General features: G+C 45.3%; 1 protein-coding gene across 1 annotated transcript; it reads left to right on the forward strand.

Annotated features, from left to right (window-relative positions):
* Window positions 1-2,919: 2,919 nt before the first annotated feature.
* Window positions 2,920-10,452, forward strand: DKK4 (dickkopf WNT signaling pathway inhibitor 4). Its single transcript, XM_053401443.1, has 4 exons — window positions 2,920-3,862; window positions 6,391-6,541; window positions 8,409-8,558; window positions 9,701-10,452. Exons 1-4 carry the CDS (start codon window positions 3,752-3,754, stop codon window positions 9,949-9,951), a joined length of 663 nt encoding a protein of 220 aa, XP_053257418.1. The 5' UTR covers window positions 2,920-3,751; the 3' UTR covers window positions 9,952-10,452.
* The last annotated feature ends 3,188 nt before the right edge of the window (window positions 10,453-13,640 follow it).

Consider the following 13,640-nt stretch of genomic DNA (forward strand, 5'->3'; position numbering starts at 1 on the left):
TCTTTTGAATTATGGTGCTGGAGGAGACTCTTGAGAGTCCCATGGACTGCAAGAAGATCAAACGTATCCATTCTTAAGGAAATCAGCCCTGAGTGCTCAATGGAAGGACAGATCCTGAAGCTGAGGCTCCAATACTTTGGCCACCTCATGAGAAGAGAAGACTCCCTGGAAAAGACCCTGATGTTGGGAAAGATGGAGGGCACAAGAAGAAGGGGACGACAGAGGACGAGATGGTTGGACAGTGTTCTCAAAGCTACAAACATGAGTCTGACCAAACTGCGGGAGGCAGTGGAAGACAGAGGTGCCTGGCGTGCTCTGGTCCAGGGGGCCACGAAGAGTCGGACACAACTAAATGACTAAACAACAACAACATAGGCAAAATTGCCATTCTGGGTCTTTGTGGCATCCGGATGGGTGGCTTGGCTCGTGTCTGCCATCCCTGCGTATACTCTGACTCCATGTGTGGTTCCTACTAGTGCCTTATACCTCTCCTGTTGTGCGTGGTGGGTGTCTGTGCTGTGTGCATCCCATGGCAATAGTTGCTTCATAGCACTTGAATTCAGGACCACCCAGTGAAATTGGACTTGGAACAGAAGGGAGGAAGGACTTCTTCAAACATTGTCTTAACTGAAGTCCTAACCATGTCCATTCAGAAGTAGGTCTGTTGAATTTGAGGAGCTTCCACTCAGGTAAGGGGTTAGGATTCCCACTATGGGAACTGAGTGTCACGTTATGAAATGACTATTGGCTTAGATGGCCTTCAAGGGGGGTTGGACAAATTTATACCACCTGTAACTCTCCACCATTTGTGTGCTGGGTTGGATGTTGAAATGAAGCTAAATGGTAATCTATGTGAGAATGGAATGCTGATTTAAAGAAACAGGTGCATATTTCTGGAAGCAACGACTATCAAAGGGGAGAATAATAAAACCCAAGATGGTGAAAACACTGCTGAGCGAAAATTACTAGACGAACAGCTGATAGATTTAAGAGCTGTGTGAAATGTTAAAGGAGATTAGATCAGAGAAATATCAGACTAAAGAATGCGCAGGACCTGTGGGAAAGGTGTTGATCCAGAACTGACTGAAAATGAAAAGGTAAAGGCAAAATGGACCACAGCAGACGTTGGAATGGAATGGACATCCACACAGCTACCTGGAGGACTGGATCAGACAAAGGATGCTGTTGTGCCTCTGGGAGAAGTGAATGGAATTATGAACAAAAGCAACTGGAGATGGCAGAGGCTGAGAGACAAAGGCCCTTGCGTACAAGCTGAAGTGAACACAGAAGAAAAGCTCCCAAGATTTTGGTGCCAGCCTTGGAAAAAGAATGTGAAAAGGGGGAGGGGGGAGAACTTTTCCTTTTTCCTTTAAACCAGGATACGGAATATGGCCAACAGGAAATGGGACTGAAATATATAATTGTTACATACATAATTGGCAGGCACAGAATTAGAAGCCCTTCAGTTCTTTTTCTATCTTTTCTATGATTTTCCTTTTTTCATTAACTCTAGATTTACAAAGGAAGATACAGGAAGGTGATGGACCAAGAATGAAGGGCCTTGCATGAAGGACAGAGCAGAGAGGGTCTCCCAGGGTGGGAGGCCAGGCGAAGAGGGGGAAGCTCCCAGGAGAGAACTGAGAGGCTCACCCTTCTGTGTGCGAAATAAGGGTCAAGATTTAATTTTGATAAAAGGATTTGTAATTTCCTTTTGTTCATCTCTTCTTTCTCTTCTTTATTTCTTTCCTTTATTCTTTTTTCTATTTTTTTTCTAGATTAGTGTGATTTTTTATTGTATTTTATGTTGAAAACTTTGAATAAAAAATGATTTAAAAAAATCAATGGCTCTTCCCTGAGAATTATAGCTTTGTGAGATTTGAACTTGGAGTTTTGAACTGGGACTGCCGATCACTTTATAGTTACAGGTATGTAGCCGTGTTGGTCTGCCGTAGTCGAAACAAAATTTAAAAAATTCCTTCCAGTAGCACCTTAAAGGTAAAGGTACCCCTGCCCGTACGGGCCAGTCGTATCCGACTCTAGGGTTGTGCGCCCATCTCACTTAAGAGGCCGGGGGCCAGCGCTGTCCGGAGACACTTCCGGGTCACGTGGCCAGCGTGACGAAGCTGCTCTGGCGAGCCAGCACCAGCGCAGCACACGGAACGCCGTTTACCTTCCCGCTATAAAGCGGTACCTATTTATCTACTTGCACTTAGGGGTGCTTTCGAACTGCTAGGTGGGCAGGAGCTAGGACCGAAAGACGGGCGCTCACCCTGCCGCGGGGATTCGAACCGCCGACCATGCGATCGGCAAGTCCTAGGCGCTGAGGTTTTACCCACAGTGCCACCCACGTCCCTTTTCCAGTAGCACCTTAGAGACCAACTAAGTTACTGGTATGAGCTTTCGTGTGCCGGTATTGGGGTGGGGGAGGTGTTCATTTGCAAACCAGAAATTTAGGTTTACAAAAAGAAGATTAACACGTTCTGACACAACAAATCCACTTTCTTTTTAAAGTCCTATTTCAGTTGGGAAAATGGCAGGGAAACTGAACAAAAGGTATAAGATAAACAACTGATGAGTGGAAAGATGTATAACCTTTACGCAAGCAAATTAAGATGAATGTCCATTGGGCTATAATTTCCCTGCCAAAAAATCAGAATGCTTGCTCAATAAAGATGGGGTATCATCTAAGCTGCGTGCAAGTAAATCTAGGAACACAGGGAACTCTTTTATACTGTGGGTCCATTTAGCTCAGTATTGTAAACACTGATTGACAGCAGATCTGCAAGATTTCAGGCAGGAGATTCTCCTGGTCCTGCCTGGGGTTGAACCTGAGACCTTCTCCTGCAAAGCAGCCCTTCCCTAATCTTGCTCAATAAACAGGCCGCCTGGAGGAGCCTCTCATTTTGCACATTTTTGGCTATCCCCAGTCCACAGGTTTGTTTCCAAATGTGTGACTCGCCGCCAACAATTTTCACTTGCTTCTGACTCTGAGGAATCGCCCTGGACCAGTTTGCTAGGATATGGCTGATATTAAGGTCAGGGGGATGTAGGACATGGCATTTAAATTCTTGTTTAGGACAACAGTTGCGTTAGATGTAATAGGAAGGAGAGCTTCCTTCAAAGTCAGGCTGTTGCAGCTCCAGCAGGTGCTGCCTGGACAGCTGCTTTAAAGCTACCACAAAGTGTGCAGCATTTTCTTATATCCTCACCATAACACAGCTAATTATGTGGTGTATGGCAGCCTGGCCAAATGAATCATCTGTCAGCTGTGAAAGCAGATCCCAGAACGAAACCACTTTCACAAGGGGATTACAAAGCACAGGAAACACAGGTGATTACCAGCAGGTGTCTTTGATACCTACATCCGTCTCTTCCTCTGGCCCTTTGAAATGACTCTGATATGCTGCAATTAGGGATAGCTGGGAAGAGATGGAGGGTGGCTGCTGCCTTCCTCCTCTCCTCCTACTTGGTTTTGAAGTTGGGATCAAAGGGATTTGGAGTGTCTGGGGGGTCTGGAGAGGAAGGAAAAGTGAGGAAATGCTGCTATAAATAAGGCTGAACTCTCCAAGGCGCATGCTTAACTCCTTTAGGTGCGAAAGGCAAGCAGTGCCTTATTCTGGCAAGCAGCAACCCACAGGTTCAAAATACTGGGGTGAAGGATGTGTGTTGCTCAGTGACTTTCACCCTAGGAAGGAGAGTGGAAGGTGGTTTGCTGTCTTCCAGGGAATATAGACAATACTCTGAGTTGGGAATGGAGGTGAAGTTTCTGCTTGGGATCACTTGCCTCTGCTCCCCATTGACTGCTATGGTTCTTGACTTCAACACCATCAGGGGCTCAGCTGAAGTATCCAGCTCCAAAAAGGTGAGCACTTTGGTGGGGGCTGTTTTTCAAGTAACATTTGCCAGTTAAGAGCTCCAGGATAATAAGTAACAGGTTACTCATGATCTCTGGACCCAAAAACTCTGCAGGCTATATAAAATGCTACAGACAGCTGCAAAATCTGCTTATCCAGCAATTGGAAGAAATATTAATACTAATACTAATAATAAATAATATGCCTATCTGGCTGGGCTGCCCCAGCCACTCTGGGAGACCTCCAACACACTGTTCTGTAATCCTCTGACAATAGAAGACTGGTTTTGGGCTGGGGGGGGGGAGGGAAGGTCCTCTATAGAAATTATTAAAATTATATAATTTAGAAGTGCATTGAATGAGCAACCAAGCATGCTTTTTTGGAATGATTGTTGCTATTTGTTATGTTCTGAAATTATTAATTCGATTTATCTTTCTATGCTGCTTTTCAGTCAAAGTGGCTTACAAACAATAAATAACAATAACAAGTTAGAACATCACAAATACAGCATAAATCATATAATTAACAAATGATCACTGAAACAATTACAATTTCTAACACAGTTAACAAAGCAGCAACTAAAAAATAAGCTCAACAACTACAAAGCAAGCCAAACATCACAATTAAAAGTAATATAATAAACAAAAACCAAGACTCCATACATCCCTATAATCCCTGCAATCTTGTAAATATACCTTTTTTTACGAAGTTAGTAAGCTAAACAATTGTGCAGTTGAACATCAATTCCACTAGTTAATATTTTTCAATTTAAAAACATTTTTAAAAAATATATGGATGAGGTTAAGTTTGGCAGGAAATAACATTGCAGTCAGAACTTCCATATGCTGAACTAGAAGTTTAGTGGAACATATTTCTGACTCGGAAGAATCTAGACTGGGCTGGTACTGAGGAAGTTAGAAACTGATGTGGATTTATTGAATGCAGTGGTAGACTGAGAGCAGCCCCAAAATCTGGTGGCTCTGACAAACTGCCTGTTATGATGCAACTGCTGTCTCCTGCCCCTTCCTTTGGTAGAAGGGACCTTTCAGTGGCATAACTTTGGCTCCTGCTGGCTGTTAGATGAGTGCAGGTGTGAGGAACCTCTTACCCAGACTGTCCTCAATTGTGACTCCCATCAGCACAAGCAAGCACAGGTAGCGCTCAGGGATGATGGATTCAGCAAGATTTGGAGTGTCAAAGGTTCATACTTGAATTAGTGCTTGCTAATGCAAAAAAGTGCCTGGGCAGAGGGTGGGGAAGCAGGGAGTAGAGTAAGCTTGTGGCTGATCAAGTTCCCCACCCTGGAAAATCTGAGAAAATTGGTGGCATCACCTGTGGCATACAGGTGATGTACTTTCCTTCTCCACATCTTGTCTGGGCTGAAAACTTTGCTAGTGGTACTTGAGCAGCTGAAACTTAACTTCCCTTTCAAAGAGCTGGAAGCCCCTCCATCGCTTTTAAACTACAGCCCTGAGGCAGAACTCCTTGTGCCTAACGCTCCCCCTGTAGGGTTGCCCAGCCTTCCTTGAACAGGATTCCACCACCTCTCCATGCTGCTAGAGCTGTTTCCCTTCAATCCAGCTTGCAGTTTAAACTCATGACATCTTGCTCTAGAGCCTTTTTGGATGTAAGGATCTAAGGAGCAATGAGTTCTTTCCAAAGGCAAGCCTTCCGCTATGCACACAGAAAGAAGCACCTGAGTTGAAAATGAGGGCCAGCACAACACATTATGCTGCCTGTGATGGACACCAGAATAGCCTGGCTGGATCAAGCCAAAGGCTCATCTACTCCAACATCCTGCTTTCACTGTGACCAACCAGGTGCCCTGAAAGCAGGACCCGAGGGCATCAGCACTTGCCAGTGTGGTGTAGTGGTTAAGAGCGGTGGACTCGTATTCTGGTGAACCGGGTTCGCTTCCCCGCTCCTCCACATGCAGCTGCTGGGTGACCTTGGGCTAGTCATACTTCTCTGAAGTCTCTCAGCCCCACTCACCTCACAGAGTGTTGTGGGGGAGGAAGGGAAAGGAGATTGTTACCCGCTTTGAGACTCCTTTGGGTAGCGATAAAGCGGGATATCAAATCCAAACTCCTCCTCCTCCTCCTCCTCCTCCTCCTCCTCCTCCTCCTCCTCCTCTTCTTCTTCTTCTTCTTCTTCTTCTTCTTCTTCTTCTTCTCCCCCCCCCATGTGATGCTCAGCAACTGTTACTCAGAGGCATTTGCTGCCTCCAGCAGGGGAGGTGGAACTGAGCCATGGTGACCAGGTGGCACCCCTCCCCAATTCCACACACGGAAGCAGACTGGACATGCAGTTGCAGATTGGGGTGGGGTGTAGGAGAAAACATGCTATGTAGCAGACCTCTCTCTTTCCACCAACAGAGGAGGCCTAGCCAGCAGGTTTCAAAGGAACTGCCTGGCCCCAGCATTTGCTGCCTGAGGTGGTTTTCATTTGCAGGCCTGGTTGAGACTGTATTGTAGCTCCATTTCTCTCTCTCTCTCTCTCTCTGGACCCTAACATGACTGTGTCTTTTTCTCCACAGGGTGCCCAATGCTTCACAGACAAAGACTGCCCAGCTGGGAAGTTCTGCAACAAGGCCTGGGAAGAGCTGCCCTTCTGCGCTGCTTGCCATGGGCTACGGAGGAGGTGCCAACGCAACACCATGTGCTGCCCAGGGATGCTCTGCATAAATGGTAAGCAGTGGCTGCAACAGCAAGGCTAGGGGAGGAGTATGTTAGATGTTCCTTGTCTGCATTGTCACCTAGCTAAAAACCACATTTAGATATGCTTTTATTTAATCCATAATTGTGCTTGTTTTGCTACATTGTTGGGCTCCTTTGGGAGGAAGGGACAGAAATCTGAATAATGCTACTATTTATTGCATTTATTTATTTTCTCCAAGGAGCTCAAGGTGGTGTCCATGGTTCTGCCTCTAGTCATTTAATCCCCACAACAGCAGTGTGAGGCAGGTTAGGCTAAGGGGCAGTGAATAATAGCCCAAGGTCTTCCAGGTCCTAGTGTAACCACTGCACCACACTGGCTTTATATTTGAATGGAACCTGAAAAATATGGGAGAAATATCTGCAGAGCAACCTGTAATGTAAGAAGTCCGTCTACTAATTACTGCTAAAGTCTGGTGGTGGAGGGAGTGTACATGATGGCCTGTGGTGGTTCAAGCAAGAGAATCACTTGCGGGGGGGGGGGCAATGAGTGAGGCAATTGTCTAAGGTTAGAATTCCCCATCAAGAGCGGAGATGTTCCATGTGACCACATTATATAGCAGTAATGTGGGCCTCCAGAGGTTGTTGCACTCCAGGACCATCAGTCCCAACCAAGCATGAGTAATGATTGGGAATGATGGACATTTTCTCCCAACAGGATTTGAAGGGCCACAGCCAAGCTTAGCAGCACCAGTGATAAAGAATTGGTAAGCTGTGCTTGATATGGTTGGAAAATGGGTACAGTGTCCTAATAAAGAGGGGGAAACCTACAATTCCAACTTAAGCTAGTCCAGGAGTTGCCAAACCTTTTGGACCAATGGGCACATTTTGGATTTTAAGAGATCTGGGGTGCCAGTTACAAAATGGCTGTTGAGGGTGCATGACTTAACACAAAATCAGATGGACAACTTGACATCTTGTGGTTAGCATAAGGTTCTTAGAGGTGGCTCTGTCCTGCTCGTCCTGATTGTGGAGACCAAAAAATACTGTGTTTTTTAATGTGTACCCAAGGCTGATTAGATCCTGTTGCTGCCTAATGGCAAGAGGGAGCATTCTTCAGTACCAGGAAAATTATACCACACTCATGCTTACAGAAATTGCTTAGAAGGTGCCACACATTTTGCTTCACCCCACATCATGGTTGGGCTGGCCCCAATTGTTAATACAAATTCCATTTATACATCACTCATAAACATATCACACACACATTGACATGAGCAGGTGTGCAGGCAACCACACAGAACAGAAGGCACTGGAATCCATTTGCATTTCTGGTCCCATCTCTCTCAGATGACTCAAGATTGCAGGTCTAGTCTCTAGCAGAACTTTGTGCCCTCCAGACTTTTGGACCACAACTCCCATCAGCCCCAGCTAGCATGACCATATGATGTTGTGCTTGATGGGGCTGCGCTGGCCAGGGTTGATGGGAATTGTAGTCCAAACCCCCTGGAGAACACCAGATTTAGTTCCAGAACCAGGAATGGCTTTTGTCCAAGACCTTTTGTCCCAGAGCCAATGTGGTATAGCAGAGTGTCAGACTAGGACCTGGGAGAGACCAGGATACAAATCCCCACTTGGGCATGAAGATCACTGGTTGATGTTGGGCCAGTGACTCACTCTCAGTCTAAGCCACCTGACAGGTGTGGGGATGAAATGAGGAGGGGAAGAATCGTGTAAGCCACCTTGAACTCCATAGATGAAAAGGTGGGGTATAAATGGCAGGGGAGACCTTAACAGAGCAGCTGCCAGTTGCAGGTAGAATAATGCCAGGCTAGATGGACCAGGGTTCTGACATGATATGAAAGCTTAAAAAATATATCACTATTCTCTTTCCACTCAGAAGTGTGTAGTCAGACTGAAAAGACGACTCTCGTTGAAGAAAAGAAGTGTGAGAAACAGGCTGGGTTGAGTTCAAAAGCCGCAGTCCAGTGCCTGGTTCCAGCAAGCAACGTCTTGAAGAAAGGAAATACTCAAACACCAAACAACAAAGGTAAGAGAAGGAGAAGGGCAACGGCTGTGCAGCTAGGAATAGTGATGGGTTGGCCTTGGGTACAGTGCTTGCCTCCTCCTGCCTGCAGGCAAAGGAAATCAGGTGACACTTCAGATGTGTGTATAGGATGATAGATATGGTTTACCCTCTTAAAGTTGGTTTGATAATCCTAATTTCTGGCCTTCCCTAGCATCTCTATTTAACTATATACCAGGCACGTCAAACTCCCAAGAGACTGCCATCTACTCAAAAGTATAAAAAGACTGACTGTGATCTACCCATTGTCATTGCCAGTAGTTAAGTTGTTGAGCTTTTTTTTAGGTTGGTTTTTACTCAAAGCAGCACCGCCGGCAGCAAGGGAACATAGCGCCGGGGGCAGGGCGTGTCACGATCACTTTAGAGAGCAACAGGGAGATCACTTACTAAACTACTGCGATCGACCTGGGACACCCCCGTGGTGCAAAATGAAGGCTATTATTATTACAATTTATTACCTGCCTTTCTCTCCAAGAGTCCAGGGCAGGTTACAACAATTAAAATACAATATTAAGAACAGCTTAAAGAACTTGCAATCACAGAAACAAGATGGTTCCTTAAAATATACATATTGTGGCAAAAGTAAAGAAGTGCTTAAGACATATTTTCTGAAAGCTGCCTAGTGAAGGTGCCTGAAGCAGCTCTGTGGGGAGTCCCACAACTTGGGGCTGCCACAGAGGAGGCCCTCTCAGGACCATGCCACAAACTTCAGAGGCCAGTGGAACAACCCAGAAGTCCCTCCGTGCTTATCTTGGCACCCGAGAGGGTCTGTGGGGAAGGAGGCTGGAGGGCTAAGGGAAACAGAACATGAGAGCATAACTTAGCAGGGCCAGCAGCATCAGAAGTTCCTTTAGTCTCTCACCCTTGCCAGTTTTCTCCTCTGGGCTGAGGGAGAAGGGCAGGTAAGCAAGGTAGAGGCAGTACCTGCTGCTGCCGTTGCTCCTATTTGCCCACCCATCCACCTAGGGAAGATCTCGCCACTCCTAGGGCCTTGGAAACTGCCCTCCCTTGCTGACCTCTGCCTGGCAAGGGTCCTCTTGGGCTATGCACGCTGCACAGGTTAAGAGCTCTCAGCTGGATTTCAATTGTGCACAATTTCCCTGCAGTTGAAGAAGGCGAGAGTTGCCTCCGCACCTCCGACTGTGCTGTGGGGCTCTGCTGCGCTCGCCATTTCTGGGCCAAGATCTGCAAGCCTGTTCTCAAGGAGGGCCAGGTGTGCTCCAGACGAGGACAGAAGGATGGCTCTCAGGGACCTGAAATCTTCCAGCGGTGTGACTGTGGCCCAGGACTGTCTTGCCAACTGCCACTCAGCGGAGAGCCCCAGCGATCACGCTTACGAGTCTGCTGGAGAAACTGATGTCACTTTTATCAGTCAGCTAATATCAGAGTCCTCATAAGCCAAAGATGAACTCCACCCAGTAGGAAATCTAAATCCCCAAACCACATATATTTGCCCTCCATACACTGCTGCTGCTACTTTGTAGGGTAGATAAATGGCTCCCTTCAGATGGGTTGTTGCTCTCCCTGGTGTGTGCCTTATTTTGGCTTTTGATACTTGAACTGTGCCTGTTTTAATCAAGAGGAGACTTCAGTGTTGACACCCAAGGTGCTAGCCTTGGCCTTTTGTCTGGGATAGAGTAGCTCAAGAATCTCCTCTTCTATAAGCTTGACTTTTGGTGGTCCCACCATTGATGGGAGGTTGGGTTGGTGGGACAAGGGGCAGGGGAGCCCTTTTGATTGTGTCACCCGAATGACAGAATGATCTTCCCAGAGATGTGCTTCTTAAGCAGGAGCATAATATGGTTCTGTTTCAGCAGTCATATTTTTAAGTGAAGAATTTTTGCGATTTATCATTTGACTTTTTTATTTTTTTAAAAAGATATTTATTGAGTTTTTCCACCTTTATACATTAAAAAATCAAAAACAAAAAAACAAAAAAGTTAAAAACACATAAAGTTTACAATCCTTATTTTCAATAACATAATTCCCTGACTTCCCCACACCTCCCCTTCTTATATTCCAATTCAAATTGTTAATTCAACAAGTTCTTGTCCCCAATTTTTGACCTTTTTATATTTAATTCATTAAAAAAACAAACCCAATTTTAACTTATAAACATCAGTATTTAAACATCAGTACTCATTCTTAAAACTTTTTTCTAAAGTCGACCCAAATTCCCTTCCACGAATTCCCCAATTTTCATACTAATAACAAAACAAAATAAAAAAAACAGATTATAATTCTGCACCCTTTGGATTCCCAAACCCCACCCCACCCTTTCCCGGTTTCAATCCCCAACAAATGTCCATCAGTCTTAGTCTACTATCAGCCTGGAGACCTCACGTCCGAGGCTCTTAATTCTCTCTCAATTCCTCTCTGCCGGTTTTTTTGGTAGTCCTTAATATTAAACACCAGATCTCAGAGAAGCTCTGTCCCGATAGGGTCCATATTTCTTCCAGCCAGACCTCCATACTTAAAAGTGGAGCCTGAATCTTGTTTCTTACTCCTTTTAAGTCCAAATGTCCCAAAAGCTCCAACTTTCACCTTAATAAAATTTGTAATCCATAGGTCTTCAGATCTCCACATAAGGAGATCTCTCCATTCTTCAATTCAAAACAGTTTTTCATCATCCAGTACTTATTTTCCTTTGTAGCCATCATGTCAGGCCTCTGGCTCTCCTTTGTCATCTGCAACATTACATCTCCTCCTTCCTTTTCCTCAGAAACAACATATATCTCTTTCTCCACACTCTCAAATCTTTCAAGTTTCTCTTCTTGTCCAGCTGCATGGACTTCAATGGATTTGTTTACTGTTAAGTCCAGAGTTGCAACATTTGTAGCCAAAACATCAATTTGGCCTTGTAACTTTCCCAAGAGAAGAAACACTCTGTCCAATTTAGCTTGAATTTTTCCTCCTTCAGCCATTCTTGTAATGTCCCAAAATCCCCTCTAGAGGGATTTTGGTTACTTTATCTTCCTTCCAGTTCAAATCCAAAAATCAAGTTAGTTTGTATCAGTTCTTCCTTGTTTTCAACAAAATATAACCAAATTGTAGCAAATATATCCAGCAGAGATAGCAGAAACAAAGTTCTTTTTCCTTCTTGACAGCTAATTTGACAGCTGTCAAACTCTTCTATATCTCCTCAACAGGCTCTCTCGCGGATCACTCCCGGGTCCGGGGGGTGGCACTTCAGCTCTCAAAATTAGCTCTTATCCTCCAGTGAAATTACTTATACTGCCAAATTGTGAAATTAATGTCTTTTACCCAATAAAGAAGAAGAAATTCTCTCGACCTTAGTTAGCTAGTCCTTGCTTTAGATTATTTATAAGACGGGGAGACGGACTTCCTGTTTGCGCCTTCCCCAATCGTGCCTAATTCAATAAAAAAAATTTCTTTACAAATCCAATTTCCGTATTACTCATGGGTTGTTGCTTTTAGAGTCCAATTGTTCACAAGAAGAAGTCAGCGCTCTCCGACTATGGCATGCGGCTTCACTCCGCAGGAGAAGCAGTCGACTCTCAGCACCGCGCCGCTCACCCCGTCCCCCGTTCCGAAGCCTTTAAAAAGGCTCTTCACAGGTCGGGGGGCGCAAATGGTGCCCGCCGAGTCACCAAGTTCACAGGCTTCAGCGCCTTGATTTCTGAGGGTCCCCGCGTCGCCGCAGCGGCAAGACCCGGATCCTGCAGAGCCGATTCCCATTTGACTTCTTTAATCACTCCTGTGTACAAACATTGTAGTGAAAGGCAGGATAGAAACTTGGTTATGAACATGTTGATAAAGACACTTGGCAGCAGAAAATTGTTGAGGGGTTGTGGCACATGGGCAAGAAGCTGTTGTATACTGCTGTAAACTGTTTTATTTTTTACAAAAGTGTTGTACAGTACAAATTTTATGAAATAAATTATCTGTGCATGGCAAGACAGGTGCAGCAGACTTTTAGATTACATGGAATGCATTTATCACTTGTGTGAAGCAAGGATGTGCTTCTATAAGCTTGCTGGCTGCATTTCCTTTGGATTCAGCATGAACTCTAATTTTTCAAACTGACAAAGAGATGGGGTTAATAAAGGAGAGAACAAAATGAACCCAAGACCTCTTGTATGTTGATGGAAGTGACTAGACTTCACCTACCTGTGAAAAACAAAAGGGTAGTACTAAGCCATGCAGGAAGGTTTTTGGTACCACGTTTCCATAATACTCTGGTTTCTCTTCACATTGAATAAATCTTTTGCGTTTTACCATAATGTGCTATGTAACATCCAATCCTTTTTGTTCTGTTTACATCTGTTGGCTTTGTTATTTGTCGTGAGAGAAAAATAATAAAAAAAGAAAAAAGAAGTATATATCTCTCTGTCAAGTCAAAGGGACAGTTCTGACCCAGGCATTTAGTTGGCAGAACTTCCACATGTGGACACCAACTGAAACTTCCTTCAGCCCTGGCAATGGGCTGGCTTAGGTGGCACAGAGCAAGCCGTGTGTGGCACTGGAAAGCATCATTCTGATGCTCAGGTGGACACCAGAGCAAGGAAGCAGTTAAGAGCTGCCAAGGAGGTCCATCAAGTAGGGCAAGGTTGGGAAACATGTTGCTGGACTACACCTCCTATCAGCCGCAGTCAGCACAGCCAACGAGCAGAGGATGCAAACTGCAGTCCAGCAGCAGCAGGAGGGTCATGTGGTCCCCACCCAGGAGCAGCTGCTGCCAGGCATTGGAAGGGACTCTCAAGGGTCATCTAGTCCAAACCCCTGCAATGCATGTACTACAGCTGAAGAATCCCTGGCAGATGGCCACCCAACCTCTGTTTAAAAACCTCCAAAGAAGGGGAGTCCACCACCTTCCAAGGTAGTCCGTTCCACTGTCAAACAGCTCTTACTGTTGGAAAGTTCCTCCTAGTGTTTAGCCGCCAGTGTGGTGTAGTGGTTAAGAGTGGTATACTCGTAATCTGGTGAACCGGGTTCGCGTCTCCGCTCCTCCACATGCAGCTGCTGGGTGACCTTGGGCCAGTCACACTTCTCTGAAGTCTCTCAGCCCCACTCACCTCACAGAGT

The sequence above is a fragment of the Podarcis raffonei genome, chromosome 8 (assembly GCF_027172205.1).
Source record: "Podarcis raffonei isolate rPodRaf1 chromosome 8, rPodRaf1.pri, whole genome shotgun sequence".
Classification (NCBI taxonomy): domain Eukaryota; kingdom Metazoa; phylum Chordata; class Lepidosauria; order Squamata; family Lacertidae; genus Podarcis; species Podarcis raffonei.